Below are 17,092 nucleotides of genomic sequence, written 5' to 3'. Positions count from 1 at the left end.
TTTAAAAAATGTATTTTTATTGATTTCAGAGAGGAAGGGAGAGAGAGAGAGATAGAAACATCAATGATGAGAATCATTGCTGGGCTGCCTCCTGTATGCCCCACACTGGGGACCGAGCCTGCAACCCAGGCATGTGCCCTTGACTGGAATTGAACCCAGAATCCTTCAGTCCGCAGGCCGATGCTCTATCCACTGAACTACACCAGCCAGAAGCCACTTGGAGCTTCTTAAATCCTGATCCAGTGGGCCTGGGTGGGCCCAGGAACTGTGTAAGCTCCTTTCCTGGAGGCCTCTGAGACACACCCTCTTAAAGAGACAACGGCCTGGGGTGCAGAATAGCCTGATGCTGAGGGTGGAGTACTGGGTCATGCAGAGGGCTGACCCTGACCCTGACCCTGCTGGCCACATAGGCCATCCTTCTTTGCACCTTTAGGGCCCCAGCACCCTGAGGACCCTATCTGCGAAGGCCTCAAGCCATTGCCTTTCAGCCTCCCTGAGCCCTTGGACTAGGCCAGCCGTGGGCAAACTATGGCCCGCGGGCCGGATCCAGCCCGTTTGAAATGAATAAAGCTATTGAAAAAAAAGACCGTACCCTTTTATGTAATGATGTTTACTTTGAATTTATATCAGTTCACACAAACACTCCATCCATGCTTTTGTTCCGGCCCTCCGGTCCAGTTTAAGAACCCATTGTGGCCCTCGAGTCAAAAAGTTTGCCCACCCCTGGACTAGGCCCTCAATGCCCAGTGTCTGTATGCAGGGTTCCACGAGGGGGCGCTGGAGACCGATGCTTGCAGCTCCGTTGCCCCTCAGGGAAGGGGTGGCCAAGAGTGCAGGGCCCTTGGAGTCTGGGATGCCAGTGGAGTAGGCAGGGGAGGGATGAGGAGGGTGAGGGGCGCTGCCCGGTAAGGGCTGTCTCTGTGCTGCAGGGGTGGGGCTGGGCTAGGGCTGAGGATCCCTGCCTCCTGTGCTTCTCAACTCCTGTTCCCCGCAAGGGAGAAGGTGCTGGGGAGAAGGTGGGATGACAGGTCCAGCCAGTCATCAAGATGGGTAGAGAAGGGTTCCAAAAACCAGCTATAGACTCCCTCTCGGCCTTCCCAGCACCTCTGGACGTGGCCAGGATTTAATCTCCTTCCCCCCCCCCACCCCCCCGAGCTGGGCTGGGCTGGTGGTGTGGGCTGTCCTGGCCTCGGTGGGCAGAGCGCGATAGGGCTCCTCCCAGATGCTGTTGCTGGGTGAGGGGCTGTCGTCCTTGGGGTCTTGGGCTCCTGGGCCCTTCAGCTGGCGTCAGGGGCTCCCCTGTGTTCCTTCTCCCTCAGGACAGCTTCTTGGAGGCTGTGGGAAGTGGACAGAGTGAGGTTAGGCTGGGACGCCCGGCAGTGGCCTCGTGGGTCCTCCCTTGAGCTGACACTGGGCTCTCCCCAGGGCCTCGAGGGCAGTCTCTGGCAGGGAACTCAGGGCCCACCTGGCAGAGGTGACTTGTGCTGACAGCGGCAGACCCAGAGCCACAGCGGCTCAATCGGAATTTGGTGGAAGCGTGGACCCTCTCCCCAGGCGTGCAACCCTGAGGCCGGCCCAGCCCTGGCCCCCCACCTCGCTGCTTTGCAGAGAGAGGGCCCGGCACATTTTGGATAACCTGCCCTGAGAGGGAAAGGCTCTCAGAATCCCGAGACACTGGCTGGGTGCCTCCATGGTCCTGCCTTCGGCCGGGGCCACAGGGGAGGTGTCAGATCCTTAGGACCCTCTCAGGGGGCACCTGCCAGTCTGCCCCAGGCTTGTCTCTGATGTGGGACAAGATTCAGACCTGGGTCAGAACCAGGTTGGAATCCTGACCCCGTGTACCAGTTTTGTGACCTTGGGTGAGTTCCCTCACCTCTCTGTGCCTCAGTTTCCCCACCTGTGAGGCAGTGAGGTCCATCACTGGGCAGGGTCATGAGGCCCAGAGGCAGTGACGACAGGGGCGCTGCTGCCGGTGCTGAGCCGTGTGGCACTCTGCCTGGCGCAAGTGGTGTGGGCCACAAGCTGGGCAAAGGCCCTGTTCTCACTGACCACCAGTGTGGGCGTTGTGAGGTGTCGGTGCCTGACGGGGAGCCCCTGCACTGTCCAGGTGGGAGGACCAGGGTTGGGCAGCTCAGCTCCAAGTGCAGGGTGGGGCAGACACCTGGGCGCCCCTATGGACTGTGCCTACCAGGACTGGGCCAAATCATGCCCAGCAGGAAGTGCCTGGAAATCAGGCAGGTGTGCTGGCCTCCTCCATGGCTCGCCCGAGCAAACACTGTTCTCAGGCACCTTCCCAGCAACAATGGCGCATTGTGGCAGCCAAGCCGGGCCTGCCTAGTGGCAGACCTGTTTGGACAAACACCCGGGCGGCATCCATTATTAGCTTATGCGTTCCGTCTCTCTGGCACCTGGCCAAAGCTGCCTTTGTGGCCAGAGCAGGAAGTGGGGGTGTCCTGGTACCCTCGGGCTGGGGCCTCTGCTCCTGCTGCCCTGTTAGGAGGAGCCAGGCCCACAGGCACCACACATTTGAGCAGCCCCCACTTCCCCAGTGGAACAAACACACCCCACGCATCAAGGTGGCCAAAGGGGTCCAGGAGTCCACCCCTCCAGGTTGAAGGGACTGGCTGGGGCTGCTGTGAGGAGGAAGGGGACCAGGAATCACCCAGGCCTGACCCCTAGCTCCTCCTCTTAAGGGTCCTGCTCTGGGAGAGCTCCAAGGACTGGTTTCAGGGCCTGGGTTCCAGTCAATTGGAGGATGCCATTCCCCAAGGTGGGGTGGGGGTGTTGGGGCTGCGGGACTCCCCACCCCACACTGTCCGGGCCCATACCTTTGTCCCACAGGTCAGAGGACTGGACCCACTTCCTCTTGTGCTGCAGGCCCTGCCCGGGCTCCTTGGTGCAGAAGCACCTGGGCCCCTCCCCCGGGGTGCTGGATGTGGCCCCCGCCTCCGGGCTCAGGCCCACCTGCGGGGTGAGGGAGTATGGTCAGGGCCAGGACCCTCCCCCGAGCCTGGGAAGCCCTAGCTTGGGGCCCCACCTGAGCCTGGGACCCACCTCACTGTCCGAGGCGCCTGGCTCATCCAGCGTGTCTGACAGCGGTCGCTGTACCTGGGCCTTGCTGAGCTCTGCGGGGTGCAGGGCGTGGGTCAGGCCAGGCTGGTGGCCCAGGAGTCTGGTGGGAGCAGGGCTCGCTCTAGCCTGCCAGACCAGGGTGAGTGGCAACAGCTCTGCAGATGAGGAAACTGAGGCACAGAAGGGTGCTGTAACCTGCCCTAGGGTCCAGCATCTGTACAGTGACCCCACCCGCTGGGGTATCCCCTGGCTTGGCCACTGTAATGGGAAATCCACATCCTGCCCCAGACTCTAATCGCTAGCGCCCTTTCCTTCACTGCCTGTGGTCAGGGACACACCTGCCTGGACCCCCACTTCCCTTCTAGGTCTGACTGTGGGGACCCTAGGGTTTGGCCTGTCAGGCCCACACTCAGCTGGTGCTGTCCACTGCACATCCCTCCCCTCCTGGGGCCACATTTGCTGGGCTCTCATGACCCCAACACTCACTCTTACCTGGGTGGTCATTGGCATCAGGACTCTGTGGGTGGGGGGACGGTTTTGGCCTCTCTCTGGACTCACCTCCTGTCCTGCCTGGAGACGGCAGGCTAGGCTGGGGCTCTGGGAGAGGATGTGGGGAGTCCTGAGGGGAAGCATGTAGGTGGCTTGAATTCATTTGGGGAGACTGTCTTGTCCCCCAACCCAGCCTTGGGCACAGCCTTTGGGACCCTGGCTGGGCTCAGCTGGAAGGTCTGCCTGCCCTGGGCGTGAGCGGCAGGAACAGGCTTTCTCACTGGGCCCAGCTGCTGGCCTGGGTGTGGGCACATGAGGCAAGACCAGGGCTGGGCCTCACCTCGGGCGGGGGGGCCGCTTCTGGCCCTGGTGCTCTGGCCCCCTTGGTGCTATTGCTTCGCCCCCAAGGTCCAGACTGGGCAAGTGGCTTGGCTCCCTGGGGCGGCTCAGGGCTGGGAGTGTGGGCAGCTTTGGGGCTAAACCTCCTTGGCCGGCCCATGGGCTTGGGGGCATCCCGGCCCCGCCCCCACTCAGAGAGGTCCAGGGGCTTGTCTGGAACAAGGTCCTCTATGGCTGTGGCCTCCTGCCCCCTGGGGCTGCCTGGGCCTGTGGGCTGTTGGTGTCGCCTCCTGGGCAGGCCTGCCCCGGCCACCTCGCCCTCTGATCCCTCAGAGTCGGAACAGATTGGAGGGGAGGGCGGTGTCTCCCCTGGCCTGGGAGGCTCCCTCATCCTGGCACCGCCAGCCTGTCTTCGTGCCTGCAGCTGCTGGGCCAGGAGCAGGCTCAGCGCCCCCTCTAGCCGAGGATCCCGCATGTCCACCAGGGCGCCCGGTGGGCCCAGTAGCCCCGAGGGCACCTCCCATGCCTCTGCCTCTCTGGTCTTCAGGATCTGGGGCTGGGGACCGCCAGGGGCTGCGGCGGGGTCCCGGGGGCTGCTCTGGGGGCTCCGAAGGTGCAGGGACAGAGGGCGATTCAGGAGGCAGAGGCGGTCAGTCTGGAGGGCGTGCTTCAGGGACTTGTGGGGCCTGGTGGAGGCCTGAGAGGCCCGCAGGAAGCTGGGGTGGGAAGAAGCCCAATGACAGGGGCTCATGGTCAACCCCATGTCCCAAGGGAGGCCCGGAGAGGTGCGGAGAGCGAGCGAGGTCAGGGGGAAGGTAGGGGAGAGGGTGGGTTCCTGGCCCCTCCCCCCTCCCCGCTCTGGAGGCCAAGCCACGTTGACCTGGAGCCTGGGGCTCTGTGGCCTCTCCCCTTCTGGGCATCAGGTACCTGCCCTCACTGGAGTGCTGGCTCCACCTCTCCCCGCAGCCCCCCACCTGTCCTGGCTGTTCAGGAGGGTCCCCGTGGGGACTTCGTGATGGGGGGAGTATCCAGGAAAGCAAAGCCTTGGGAGGGCATGAGCTCCTGCCGTGCCATGGAGGGGCTCCTGGCCACTGCCCCCCTCTCAAAGGTGGGACTAGATTGGGACAGGTGCTCAGCTGAGGCCACTCCTGGTGGTGGCTGTGGGCAGAACCTCACCTGTCCAGGGAGAGGCTGTGCTCGTAAGGCGGGCTGGGTGGGCTGTTCTGGGCAGAGAGCGTCCCATTGGCGGAGCCCTGGTCAGCGGAGCAGGCCCAGGCCCCCGGCCGCACCACGGCAATGGTCCCGTGCAGCTGGTTGGAGATATGCTGGGGGCTCTGCACAGGGTGGGCATGGTCAGCCTGGGTGGGGCTGGCTGGTGCCCTCTGCCCTTGCTCTTTGTGGGACCTTGGACAGGTCACCCACCGGCTCTGGGCCTTGCCTCCACCCATGTTGAATGGAGCTCAGGGGTCCCTGTCTGTCCCAGAGGACAGCGCGTGGCATGTGGCTGGGGCTGGGAGAGGTGGCTTGGGGTCCCTTGTCCTCACCATGTCTGAGGCCCATGGCTCGGCCAGGTCGGCACCCGGGGAGATTTTGGCCACTGGAGACATCCTGTGCTCCAGCTTCTCTGTGGGAGGAAACGTCTTGAACAGGCCAGGTTGGGAGATGGCTCAGCCCCTGTCCAGAGGCCCCCTGGCCTGGGATGCCCGCCCCCCGCCCCCAGCCTCACAGCACCTTCTCCCCGTGGACTGGCATCCAGGGGGTGGTCCTCGGCCTCCTCGTGGCCTCCTGGCAGCTTCTCGGTGCTGGCCTTCCAGGGGCCCGGGGAGATGAGCAGGGGGGGTGAGGAGGGGTCCGAGGAGCTCTCCCTGCACTGGGGCTTGGGTCTGTCTCCCGAGGGGAGGGGAGAGGGAGGGCAGTGCCCCCAGACACAATCAGAAAGGCCAGGGTGTCCTCCTGGGGGCCAAGCCACCACTGCAGGGGGACCCAGGTGACCCAGAAAGAGGGCACTTGACACCACCCGAGATATGCCCCCAGGTGCAGAGCCCCAAGTGGCAGAGCGGCTGGCGTGCTGGGGACCATCCCTGTTTTTAAGGGGTCCCCTGGGCTCCTGTCCATTTACAAGGCACCTGTGCTGGTTGCTCTGAGGTCGGGAATTGGCTTTGTGGTGAGTGGCCATGGGACACCCACCCCAGCACTGGGCTGGTCCCCCACAGGGTCCTTTCCCCCATGCTCTGCCCCTGGTGCCCCATGGACGCGTGGCGGGTGCCTGCTGTGAGCTGGGTATAGGGATCAGGGTGCTCAGGCCCCTGGTGCCTTCCCCACTCACCCCAGGCCCCGAAGCCGGGCCACCTCTTCCTTCAAGGTCTCATTTTCCTCCTGCAGTCGGGTCATCTCATTGGCTGCAAAGACACTGATTAGTGAAGGCCTGGGGGTCCTCACAGCCCCGGGAAGTCTCCCTTCTTGTCCTGTCCCCAGGCCAGGGTCGGGCATACGCAGGTGCCCCATGCATGCTTGCTGCCTGAGGGGATGGTTGGATGTGATTGACTAAACTGCGCCAGCATTAAGGCTGAGGAAAGCAATGGGGACCTTGTCCCCGGAATGCCCCCAAGGTAAAGGGGGCCTGCTCTCCTCATGTGGGGCCTCAGGGGCCTCTCGTCATCGCAGGAGTGGGGAGCTGAGGCCGAGAGGGCAGGGGACTGATGACTGAGGGACGTGCCAGGGCCAGCTGGGGCTTCGTATCATTTGTCTGTAAATTGAGGTGTGGGTGACCATCAGACAGAAGGATCACCTTCCCTCTATCCCTGTGACGCCATGTCAGGCTGAGCAGGCCCTGGGTCATGGCCCACAGAAGGGGACAGCAGGCAGCTCACTGAGGATGAAGAGGTGCTGCAGGTTCTGGAGGAGGGAGCTCTCGAACTCCTGCTGCTTCTTCCTGGCCAGCTCCTGGGTGACAGTGCAGCGGTCGCACAGGCCGGCCCGCAGCCTGTGGCATGGGGGAGGCAAGAGGTCACCCTGAGGAGGCAGACTGAGGCCCATCGAAGGGCTGGGACCCTCCAGGGATGTGTCCCTGCCTTTCCCAAACTGTGGAAGCCTGCCCCATCCCCTAAGTTTGGGAAGGAACCTTGAAAATACAGTTTACTTAAGGCTCTGAGAAGTCCTGCAGGGAAGGTCGGGGAAAGCTGTCCGCTTTAGTTTAACCTTAGAGCTTCCCAAACGCAACCACAGACCCCTTGTCCTCCCACCCTCCCTCCAATCAGGAGTATGGCCAGCAGGTGGCCGAGTTCTGGCTCACCTGTGCCCCAGCACCTGGCTCACCATGATCCAGCACCAGGCTCACCTGTGCCCCAGCACCTGGCTCGCCTGTGTCCCAGCACCTGGCTCGCCTGTTCTCCAGCACCTGGCTCGCCTGTTCTCCCGCACCTGGCTCGCCTGTGCCCCAGCACCTGGCTCGCCTGTGCCCGAGCATCTGGCTCGCCTGTTCTCCCGCACCTGGCTCGCCTGTGCCCCAGCACCTGGCTCGCCTGTGCCCGAGCATCTGGCTCGCCTGTTCTCCCGCACCTGGCTCGCCTGTGCCCCAGCACCTGGCTCGCCTGTGCCCGAGCATCTGGCTCGCCTGTTCTCCCGCACCTGGCTCGCCTGTGCCCCAGCACCTGGCTCGCCTGTGCCCGAGCATCTGGCTCGCCTGTTCTCCCGCACCTGGCTCGCCTGTGCCCCAGCACCTGGCTCGCCTGTGCCCGAGCATCTGGCTCGCCTGTTCTCCCGCACCTGGCTCGCCTGTGCCCCAGCACCTGGCTCGCCTGTGCCCGAGCATCTGGCTCGCCTGTTCTCCCGCACCTGGCTCGCCTGTGCCCCAGCACCTGGCTCGCCTGTGCCCGAGCATCTGGCTCGCCTGTTCTCCCGCACCTGGCTCGCCTGTGCCCCAGCACCTGGCTCGCCTGTGCCCGAGCATCTGGCTCGCCTGTTCTCCCGCACCTGGCTCGCCTGTGCCCCAGCACCTGGCTCGCCTGTGCCCGAGCATCTGGCTCGCCTGTTCTCCCGCACCTGGCTCGCCTGTGCCCCAGCACCTGGCTCGCCTGTGCCCGAGCATCTGGCTCGCCTGTTCTCCCGCACCTGGCTCGCCTGTGCCCCAGCACCTGGCTCGCCTGTGCCCGAGCATCTGGCTCGCCTGTTCTCCCGCACCTGGCTCGCCTGTGCCCCAGCACCTGGCTCGCCTGTGCCCGAGCATCTGGCTCGCCTGTTCTCCCGCACCTGGCTCGCCTGTGCCCCAGCACCTGGCTCGCCTGTGCCCGAGCATCTGGCTCGCCTGTTCTCCCGCACCTGGCTCGCCTGTGCCCCAGCACCTGGCTCGCCTGTGCCCGAGCATCTGGCTCGCCTGTTCTCCCGCACCTGGCTCGCCTGTGCCCCAGCACCTGGCTCGCCTGTGCCCGAGCATCTGGCTCGCCTGTTCTCCCGCACCTGGCTCGCCTGTGCCCCAGCACCTGGCTCGCCTGTGCCCGAGCATCTGGCTCGCCTGTTCTCCCGCACCTGGCTCGCCTGTGCCCCAGCACCTGGCTCGCCTGTGCCCGAGCATCTGGCTCGCCTGTTCTCCCGCACCTGGCTCGCCTGTGCCCCAGCACCTGGCTCGCCTGTGCCCGAGCATCTGGCTCGCCTGTTCTCCCGCACCTGGCTCGCCTGTGCCCCAGCACCTGGCTCGCCTGTGCCCGAGCATCTGGCTCGCCTGTTCTCCCGCACCTGGCTCGCCTGTGCCCCAGCACCTGGCTCGCCTGTGCCCGAGCATCTGGCTCGCCTGTTCTCCCGCACCTGGCTCGCCTGTGCCCCAGCACCTGGCTCGCCTGTGCCCGAGCATCTGGCTCGCCTGTTCTCCCGCACCTGGCTCGCCTGTGCCCCAGCACCTGGCTCGCCTGTGCCCGAGCATCTGGCTCGCCTGTTCTCCCGCACCTGGCTCGCCTGTGCCCCAGCACCTGGCTCGCCTGTGCCCGAGCATCTGGCTCGCCTGTTCTCCCGCACCTGGCTCGCCTGTGCCCCAGCACCTGGCTCGCCTGTGCCCGAGCATCTGGCTCGCCTGTTCTCCCGCACCTGGCTCGCCTGTGCCCCAGCACCTGGCTCGCCTGTGCCCGAGCATCTGGCTCGCCTGTTCTCCCGCACCTGGCTCGCCTGTGCCCCAGCACCTGGCTCGCCTGTGCCCGAGCATCTGGCTCGCCTGTTCTCCCGCACCTGGCTCGCCTGTGCCCCAGCACCTGGCTCGCCTGTGCCCGAGCATCTGGCTCGCCTGTTCTCCCGCACCTGGCTCGCCTGTGCCCCAGCACCTGGCTCGCCTGTGCCCGAGCATCTGGCTCGCCTGTTCTCCCGCACCTGGCTCGCCTGTGCCCCAGCACCTGGCTCGCCTGTGCCCGAGCATCTGGCTCGCCTGTTCTCCCGCACCTGGCTCGCCTGTGCCCCAGCACCTGGCTCGCCTGTGCCCGAGCATCTGGCTCGCCTGTTCTCCCGCACCTGGCTCGCCTGTGCCCCAGCACCTGGCTCGCCTGTGCCCCAGCATCTGGCTCGCCTGTTCTCCCGCACCTGGCTCACCTGTTCTCCAGCACCCGCACGTTGTCTTTCAGAGCCTTCTGCTGCTCCCTGAGCTGGTGGTTCTTGGCACAGAGCTCCTCTACCCTTTGGGCATCCCTGTAGGGGGGAACCAATGAGATGGGGTTTCTCTCTTGCCACCTGCAGTTCTCTCTTGCTACAGAACTGAGCCCCATCTGGACGTGGGGAGCCCCTCCCCTCAGTTCTCAATGTCTCATGACGTGTGTTCCCACTGATAATTGGTACTGCAGGCGCCTGGAGTGGATGTGGCTTGCCCAGCCCCGTGGAGGGTCCCTGTTTGCAGTCCTGGCTCACCAGCTATTGGATGCATGACATGGGCCAGTGGCTCCCTCCCTCCTGCCCATGCGGAGCCTGTTTCCCTTTGTACATGGGGAGTTGGGGGGTGGGGGCTCCCTGGCATTTGGGAGGATGAAGTGAATGACTGGTGAGCTGCTGTCCTTCGCATCCGTTCCCGCTGGGCCAGCCTGTCTGACTCACCGGCACCGCTCTGAGTTCAGTTCCAGAAGCTTGTTCTGCAGGCCTGGAGGGTGGAGGAAGGGGTGGAGGGTCAGGCCCGGCTGTGCAGGCAGCCCCTGCAGCAGAGCCCAGGGCACCTCCTGTTCCTCTCCACACCCGCACCCCTGATGGGTCGCCTCACTGGCTCAGTCTCGGGACTGCTCAGGACCGCTGCCCTGGGCCCAGTGTCTCTCTTCCCAATGGGGGCTCTGACTCTGGTGTCTGTCTGGAGGATGGTTAGGACCTCGAAGCTGGGAGTAACAAACCACCTAGCCGGGTCCTGGGAGGGGCATTAAGTTTGGGTGCAGCTAATATTGAAATAGAATGGGCTCTTGGGAGGGACCCTGGCAGACTCCTCCATGCCCCAAGCAGACCTGCCTTTCCAAGTCTCTGGGGAGGTGACCCAGGCCCTTTGGGACCTCTGGGGGGTGGGTGCTTGTGGGATGGTTGGTCTCAGGAGGGTCTGGCCAGGGCCCAGGGGCCCGGGGAATGGAGGGACAGGTGTGTGGGCGGGGCAGAGCTCAGCCTGGTGTCCAGGAGTGAAACGGAGGGTTTCAGATCAATGCCCTGGACGGGCCTCCGGACCCGTGAGCTCCCGTTCTTAGAGAGGGGCCTTGCTCGGGGGACGCCGAGACCCCTGTCCTGAGCGAAGGAGGCTCCTGGCTCTTGGCAGCGGGCCTGGCTTTTTATTTCCACCCGGCCTGGGCTGACCGTTGGGAGAAGCCCTGCAGGGCACACTTGGGGTGCTGATCTGAGGCTGGGCACCTGGCCACGTGGATGCTCCGGGCTCTGAGGCATTACTTCCTTCTGGGCCTGGAAGGCGAGGTCCTAGGTTTGGAGGCGATGTGTGGGAGCACCCTGGCCTGGCCTCGGCTCTTAGGCCACTGGTCCAGGTGAGAGCCACCTGTGGAGACCAGCCCCACCCCACCCACCCTGCCCCTGCGGCACTCACCCAGGACCTCCTTCTCATGGATGTCCTTCAGCCTGTTTAGGGACTCCATGAAGCTCTCCATGGCCCTCTGGGCCCTGGCCAGGCCCCTCTGTGCTCAGGTGCAGGATGCCCCTCGGTCCTACTGCCCCTCTGTTTCCAGCCTGTGGAGCAAGAAGTGGGAGAGGGGCTCTTTGGCTTGGGAAGGGCCTATGGGCTGTAGGGTCCAGTCATGGGCCACTGCTTGGAGAGGGGCTAGGTGCTGGCCCCGTGGGTGTTGGTGGAGTGTCCTGTCTGTGGGCCACCCCCACTCCCACTGGGTCATGTCCACACTGAGGACCCAGTGGGCTCCTCTACACTGTCCTGCTCTTAGCTTTCATACTTTGGGGGAACTTGGAGGGGACAGGAGGGATGGGACCTGTCCATTCAATATCCACCACCTAATCCCGGCCTCCCGCAGGCATGTCCCCTACTCTCCCCCCTCCCCCTCCCTCTGTGGCTGCAGATTGGCCCCAGGCCTGGGAGGCTGGGCCCCTCGTCAGGAGCCTTGGCTGGGCCTGGCCTGCAGTGGCTCAGAGCACCCACGTCATGCTCCATGAGCCCATTAGCCAGCTGTGACATGCAGTCCCTCTGGGGAACTCTCTCCAGCAGTTCCTTCCGTGAGGGGTGGGGGCACTGCCGGCTACGGGGTGCCAAGGGACGCCAAGGCTCAGACCTCAGAACAGGGCCCCCTCACTCAGTCTGGTGTGCTCTGTCTTGGCATGGTAGTGTGCGCACACGCACTGTGTATGTGTGTGCACATGTGCGCACATGTGTATGTGTGTGTACGTGTGTGTGCATGCTGTGTGTGTGTGTGTGTGCGCGCGCGCGCGCGTGCATGTCAGGGTGCTGAGGCCCAGCGCTCTCTGTGCCCACCTTGAGCCTGAGTAGTTGTGGATGCTAATTTTGACCCCAGGTCTATGTTTACTGAGGCTGAGCCAAGCCCCCTGCATGCCCGCTGCAGGGGTGGGGTCTGTGGCCAGCTCCCTGGGGCCCTGAGTCTCACAAAGAGCAGAAGGATCCTGTCCTGCCTGCCCGAGGCCAGAGACCTCTTCCCTCTGGACCCTGAGAACAGACAGCCAGGCTCCTGTAACTCAGAACCCTCTCCTCTGGCCGCCCGCACTGACCCCTCAGGAGCAACTGTTGGCAGGACTTCTACTTATGCCCGGAATCTCACCTTTCCCTTCTTGCCACCCCACACTGGGCCCAAGCCACCATGGGACTGAGTTGCATCTCCCGGGCCACTGCACCTGGCTCCCTGCCTCTGCCCGGCCCCAGCACGCACTCTGCACAGGGCAGCAGCGCAGGCCCTTGAAACCTCTGCTCAGAATCCCCCCTCGGCTGGCCTGAGTTCTGGCCAAGGCCACAGAAGGGGGCGTGGTCTCATTTGCATTTAAAAGGTTGCCCTGAGGATGTCTGAGTTCGCAGCAGCACCCTACAAAACAGCCCCAAACTAGAAAACCCCAAATGCCAACTGCCAGATGTCCCTGGCCAGAGGAATGCCCCAGCCCCCACTGCCATCACTGAGTGACGCGGGAGCAGAGCGGAAAGCCAGCCTGCTGCTCTGGGCTCTCGGAAGGGAAGTGGGGGTGGCAGGTGCCATGGGGTCACAATGGAACAGGTCTTATGACCCCAAGAGAAGTCGGGCGCAGCAAGCACAGGGCTAGGACTGCCCCCTGCGCCGGGAAACAGACCATGAGCCTGAGTCAAAGAACAGTGGGAAGCCTGTACTTCTGTACGGGAGACAGCCTGGCTGGAGGACAGGTGAGATCCTGTGCCCTGCAGTGTCCAAGGAGCCGGCTGTGCAGGGCCTGGGGGTGTGGTGGAGGGTGGAGCAGCAGGAAGGCCAGGCTCCCCAAACTCGTTTACCAGACCTGCCTGGGCTGCGGGGAAGTGGGGGTGCCCGCATGGTGGCTCTGTGTCAGATGATGTAGCAAAGATGCTGAATTCCGGAGGCTGGGGAGGCCAGGGCTGGAGCAGAAGGGGTATAAATGGTATCGGCCCGTTTCCTGAGCGCTGTACACACTGTCACTTTCATGACAGTCTAACCCTGACCACACCGTAAAGAGTCCACTCTCCAGATGGGGAACTGAGGCCCCAAAAGATCATGTCACCCTTCCCAGCTGCCCAGTGGAGGCGGAACCCAGGGTTTGAACTTTCTCTGAGGGCTGTGGGTGCTGGGCCCTCACCCCATGAGGACAAAGGACATGTCCTAGTGGTCCTGCTGTGCTCACTATGCTGACCTTGACCTCATGGTGGGGCCCCTGGAAGGTAAGACTTTGAACTGGGGCCTCCATGGGCTCAGGTCTCTAGCAGGAGGGTGAGGAGGGCGGGGAGGGGCTGAGCTGCAGTGCCTGAAATTCCACCCAGACCTGCCTGACAGGTTCCTCTTCCCTCCAACACCTGTGGTGGCCGTGGGCTGTGGGCTGTGGGCTGGGCCAACGCCCACTAAGGAGGCGCCCAAGGGAACCCTTGGTGTCATGGGCTGGGAGAAGCCTGTGTGGGCTCTGGGTCCAAGCAAGAGGCAAACATTGATCCTGAAGAGGTCACTGTGGTGCCCTCTGTAGGGCGCCACCCCTGCCCCGCCCGGCTCCTCTTTGTGCCCCAAACTGCCCTGCCAGCCCTCCCGGCTGCTTCTCTCAGGGTCCCCAAAGGGCGGCAGGAGACACCCTGCATGCTGGGCAGGGGAACAGCATGGACAAGGGTCCTGGGGCAGGCCTGTGCGGGTCGCTGACAGCAAAGTTGGAGTCTCCTGTCTGCACACATAGCCCAGGGCCACCCAGCCTGTGCGGCAGTGCCGTGGGGACAGTGTGACTTTCCCAGGAGGGCAGGTGACCGAGTGCATTGTCTGAGGCGAAGTGGACAGTCAGCCTCCAGGGGCACTGTGGGTAGCGTGGCCCTGGGTGTAGCTTCCTGCTGGGAGGTCAGCGGGCCTCCCTATCATGCGGCTCTGTGTCTGCAGGAGTGCCCAGGGCAGTGGGGGCTGGGGGTTCAGAGAACTCTGGAGGCCTGTGCACAGGAGAGGTTGGCCTGAGCTGCTCCTGGGGGTGGGGCTTGGAAGCAAAGACCTGAGTTGTGCTCCTTAGGGCCCCAGACAGGCCAGGGCTCCCCAGCCCTCCACCTCTGGATGCCCAGGCTGCAAGTTTTCTGCTGGGGCTGAGCCCCTGGAAGGGCAGGTGGGAGGGAAGGGCAGGTGGGCCGGCCATGCTGAGTCAGCCAGGCCAGATTGATAAAGACATGGGGGTCCAAGCCATAAGCCTACAGCCCTGGTAGGGGCCCTGTCCTACCTTTACCTTCTGTGCAAACTTGGGCTAGTGGTTTTACCTCCCAGACCCTCAGTTTCCTCATCTGGGGGTAACACTACCCTTCGTATCAGGGACTGTGAGGATCCTTCCCAGTAACACGTGCCCAGGGGACGCCCGTCCAGGTTGTGTATGTCCAGGGGACGCCCGTCCAGGTTGTGTATGTCCAGGGGACGCCTGTCCAGGTTGTGTATGTCCAGGGGACGCCCGTCCAGGTAGTGTATGTCCAGGGGACGCCCGTCCAACAGAGACATGCTCAGCCCAGTGCCTGGAAGGCTGAGCGCTCAGTTGACTACAAATGGAGACCCTGCGTCCCCCACCTGTAGTCTACCGATAGTGCCTCCCTCACATGCGGCCCCAGGCACTGCCATTTCTGCTTACAGGACCCCCTCTCCTCTTGGGCCAGTTCAGGTCCCATTGCCACAAAGGCACTTTGCAGGAGGACACCGCCCCCCGCCCCAATTCAGAAATCTGTAGTGATGGTGCACACTGTATAGACACTTCAGGCCACTGAGTCTTGGTGGCTGTGCCCAGGACAGGTGCCATCTGGCCCCCAGGCAGGGTGGGCACTGAGGCCCCAGCTGTAGCCCCAGCCTGGATTGGGCTCTGTCAGGTTGAGCGGCAAAGCCCCAGGGGTGTGGTTTCTGGCCCTGCTCCTGGGCCAGTGGGGGCCCCCGGCTCCTCGCCCCTCGCTGCCGCCCTGGCTGGGGCAGTCCTGCTCCAGCAGCCCCGGTGCCGGAGCACTGTGGCCGGCCCATACGCTGCTCCTTCACCATCGGTCTGTCTGTCTATCCACCTACCCACAAAACAACTATGACGATGCTGCAGTAGCAGCAGCTGCTGCTTCCTCATGCCCACTGTGCCAAGCATGGTGCCAGGACTCTACATGCTTGCAGGGCACTAAAACGATCCCAAAGCTTCTCTGCAGGAGTGTGGAGAGGTCACCGGATATACCGTCCCCAAGTGACAGACCCTGACCTCCTGCTGGGCCTGCAAGGGGCCAGGCACGCCGTCGGAGCCCACTGCACGCTGCGGCATGGGGATTTGTGCACCCACTGCGTGCCCAGGCTCGGGGCGTGCGGCCATCTGAGGAGGTGCTCACTGGCCCGCTCCACAGGCTCCGGCCCTGAGTCCTTGTCCACCTTCTGAGGGGGCCTCTGCGCGGCTGGGCACTCACCTGGCTGAGCCTCAGTGTCCCCCTCCACACAGACAGACGTGAGCTTTGTCCCTTGCTCCTGGAGGGGGGGGTCTCTGCCACCTCAAGCTGTCAGGACTCCTCAAACACAGTGGTCAGGGGCCAGTCTGGGAGCCCCCACGTGCCAGCACCCAATAAGTGCTCCATGCTGTGGCTTACTGGGTCTCATGCTTGCGCATGGAGTGGCCACGCCAACCCTGTTTATAGAGGAGCAAGAGAGGTTCACAAGGACACAGCCAGGGCAGAAATGGGGCCTCCTAATGACCCCTGGGCCAGCTCAGGGTGGACGGTCATGTCCAGAGATGTGTCACTGCCAGGGAAGTTTCTAACGTCACCAGACACATAGACCTGTGACACACATGCACACCTGATGCCCACACCCATACACATGGATCCTGATAATATCCTAACACAAGTTAGAGCACATCCCAACACGAGTGCCACACACACATGTGCCCCCCTCAGCTACCTCCCCCGCCACACACCCAGCACTGTCCTGGCCCAGGGAGAGCTGCACATGAGTGTGCATGATGCACGTGTGCACACATAGTTGTGCATCCCACAGGCGCGTGCACACATGCACAGAGGAGCAGGACAGGGTGCTCCCAGGTGGGCTGAGGCTGCTTCTTGGCTCAGGTAACTGTGGGCCTTGCAACCTGACTTCCAGGGCATGGGCTACCTGCTGCACCCCTGAGGCCTCACTGGGGAGGCTGAGCAGGACCCATGGCCCCCCGGAGGCCTCCCCAGAGACACCAAGGTCAGGGCAGCCGTGTCCCACAGCCCTGTGCCCCTCCTCACCCCCAGGGCTTCACCCCGCCCACGAGGACTCAGCTGCGGGGCAGATCCAGGATGAGGTGCCTGGCCAGCTGCCCATCCCGGCGCCCAGACCCTCACTCCCAGTCATGACTCTGCACCCTGCCCCTGGTCAGGAAGCTCACTGGGCCCTTCCCCCTGGACGAGGCACCTCAGAACAGGTGGCTGCACCCCTCCAACCAGCCTGGCCAGCCCACCTCCTGCCCAGCAAGCAGGGGCTGGGGTGCCTTGGGTGACCCCACAGTGACCTCAGCCCCTCCCCTGCCTCCAGCTGCTGGAGCTGTGGGGTCCCGGGCCCCGGTACTCACATGGCCCCTCGCCCGCCCGTGTTGACCTCCGCGGACCTTCCTGCCGAGATGGAGGCAGCAATGTGTGAACCTGCACAGGCAGCGCGACGCAACTTGGCCCAACCCGCTGGGCAGGTTCTGGGGCTCCTTGCCAGGAGCAGAAAGGAGGCAGGGCCCAAAGCCGCCCAACAGGCTCTGCCATTGCAGAAAGTGGTGGAACAGGTCGTGTCTGACCCCACATAGAGCTGGGATTGTTTCTCCGGAACACATGGCCCGCACCTCTGGCCAGTTAACAAGGAGACTCTGGGGCCTCCAATGTGGAGCGGGGCGGGCAGGAGGCAGCTGTCTCCTTCTTGTCGCCTTGGTGCAGGTGGGCAGCAGGCCCCTCCCCCTCACATCCTGCTCACGGAGGCTCACCTCTCTGGCCTCGGTGTCCCTGTCTGCAGACTGAGGATAAGGGGACAGGGCTTGTTCCCATGGGAGCTCAGGGGCCGGATCCCTTGCTCCTGGATGGGAAGTGGCCCCACTGGGTCTGGGGCTGCCCTGC

At 63.9% G+C, this 17,092-nt stretch overlaps 1 protein-coding gene and 1 long non-coding RNA gene across 2 annotated transcripts; both read right to left on the bottom strand.

Moving 5' to 3' along the window:
• Positions 1-661: 661 nt before the first annotated feature.
• Positions 662-10,998, bottom strand: RBBP8NL (RBBP8 N-terminal like). The gene is given in 13 exon segments (XM_015567714.1): positions 662-1,302; positions 1,305-1,335; positions 3,055-3,242; positions 3,565-3,691; positions 3,902-4,616; positions 5,077-5,234; positions 5,445-5,524; positions 5,632-5,783; positions 6,227-6,299; positions 6,771-6,883; positions 9,469-9,564; positions 9,964-10,006; positions 10,934-10,998. Coding segments are annotated over 13 exon segments (2,016 nt in total). The 5' UTR covers positions 10,995-10,998; the 3' UTR covers positions 662-1,123.
• Positions 10,999-11,032: 34 nt separating this feature from the next.
• On the bottom strand, positions 11,033-16,653 carry LOC107184062. The gene is made up of 3 exons (XR_001514888.1): positions 16,567-16,653; positions 15,428-15,642; positions 11,033-11,073 (listed from the first exon to the last, which is right to left on the bottom strand). It is a non-coding gene; the product is annotated as an uncharacterized LOC107184062 (long non-coding RNA).
• Between the last annotated feature and the right edge of the window lie 439 nt (positions 16,654-17,092).

Source organism: Myotis davidii, unplaced genomic scaffold (genome assembly GCF_000327345.1).
Source record: "Myotis davidii unplaced genomic scaffold, ASM32734v1 scaffold244, whole genome shotgun sequence".
NCBI lineage: Eukaryota > Metazoa > Chordata > Mammalia > Chiroptera > Vespertilionidae > Myotis > Myotis davidii.
This window is presented reverse-complemented; position numbering and strand designations above follow the sequence as displayed.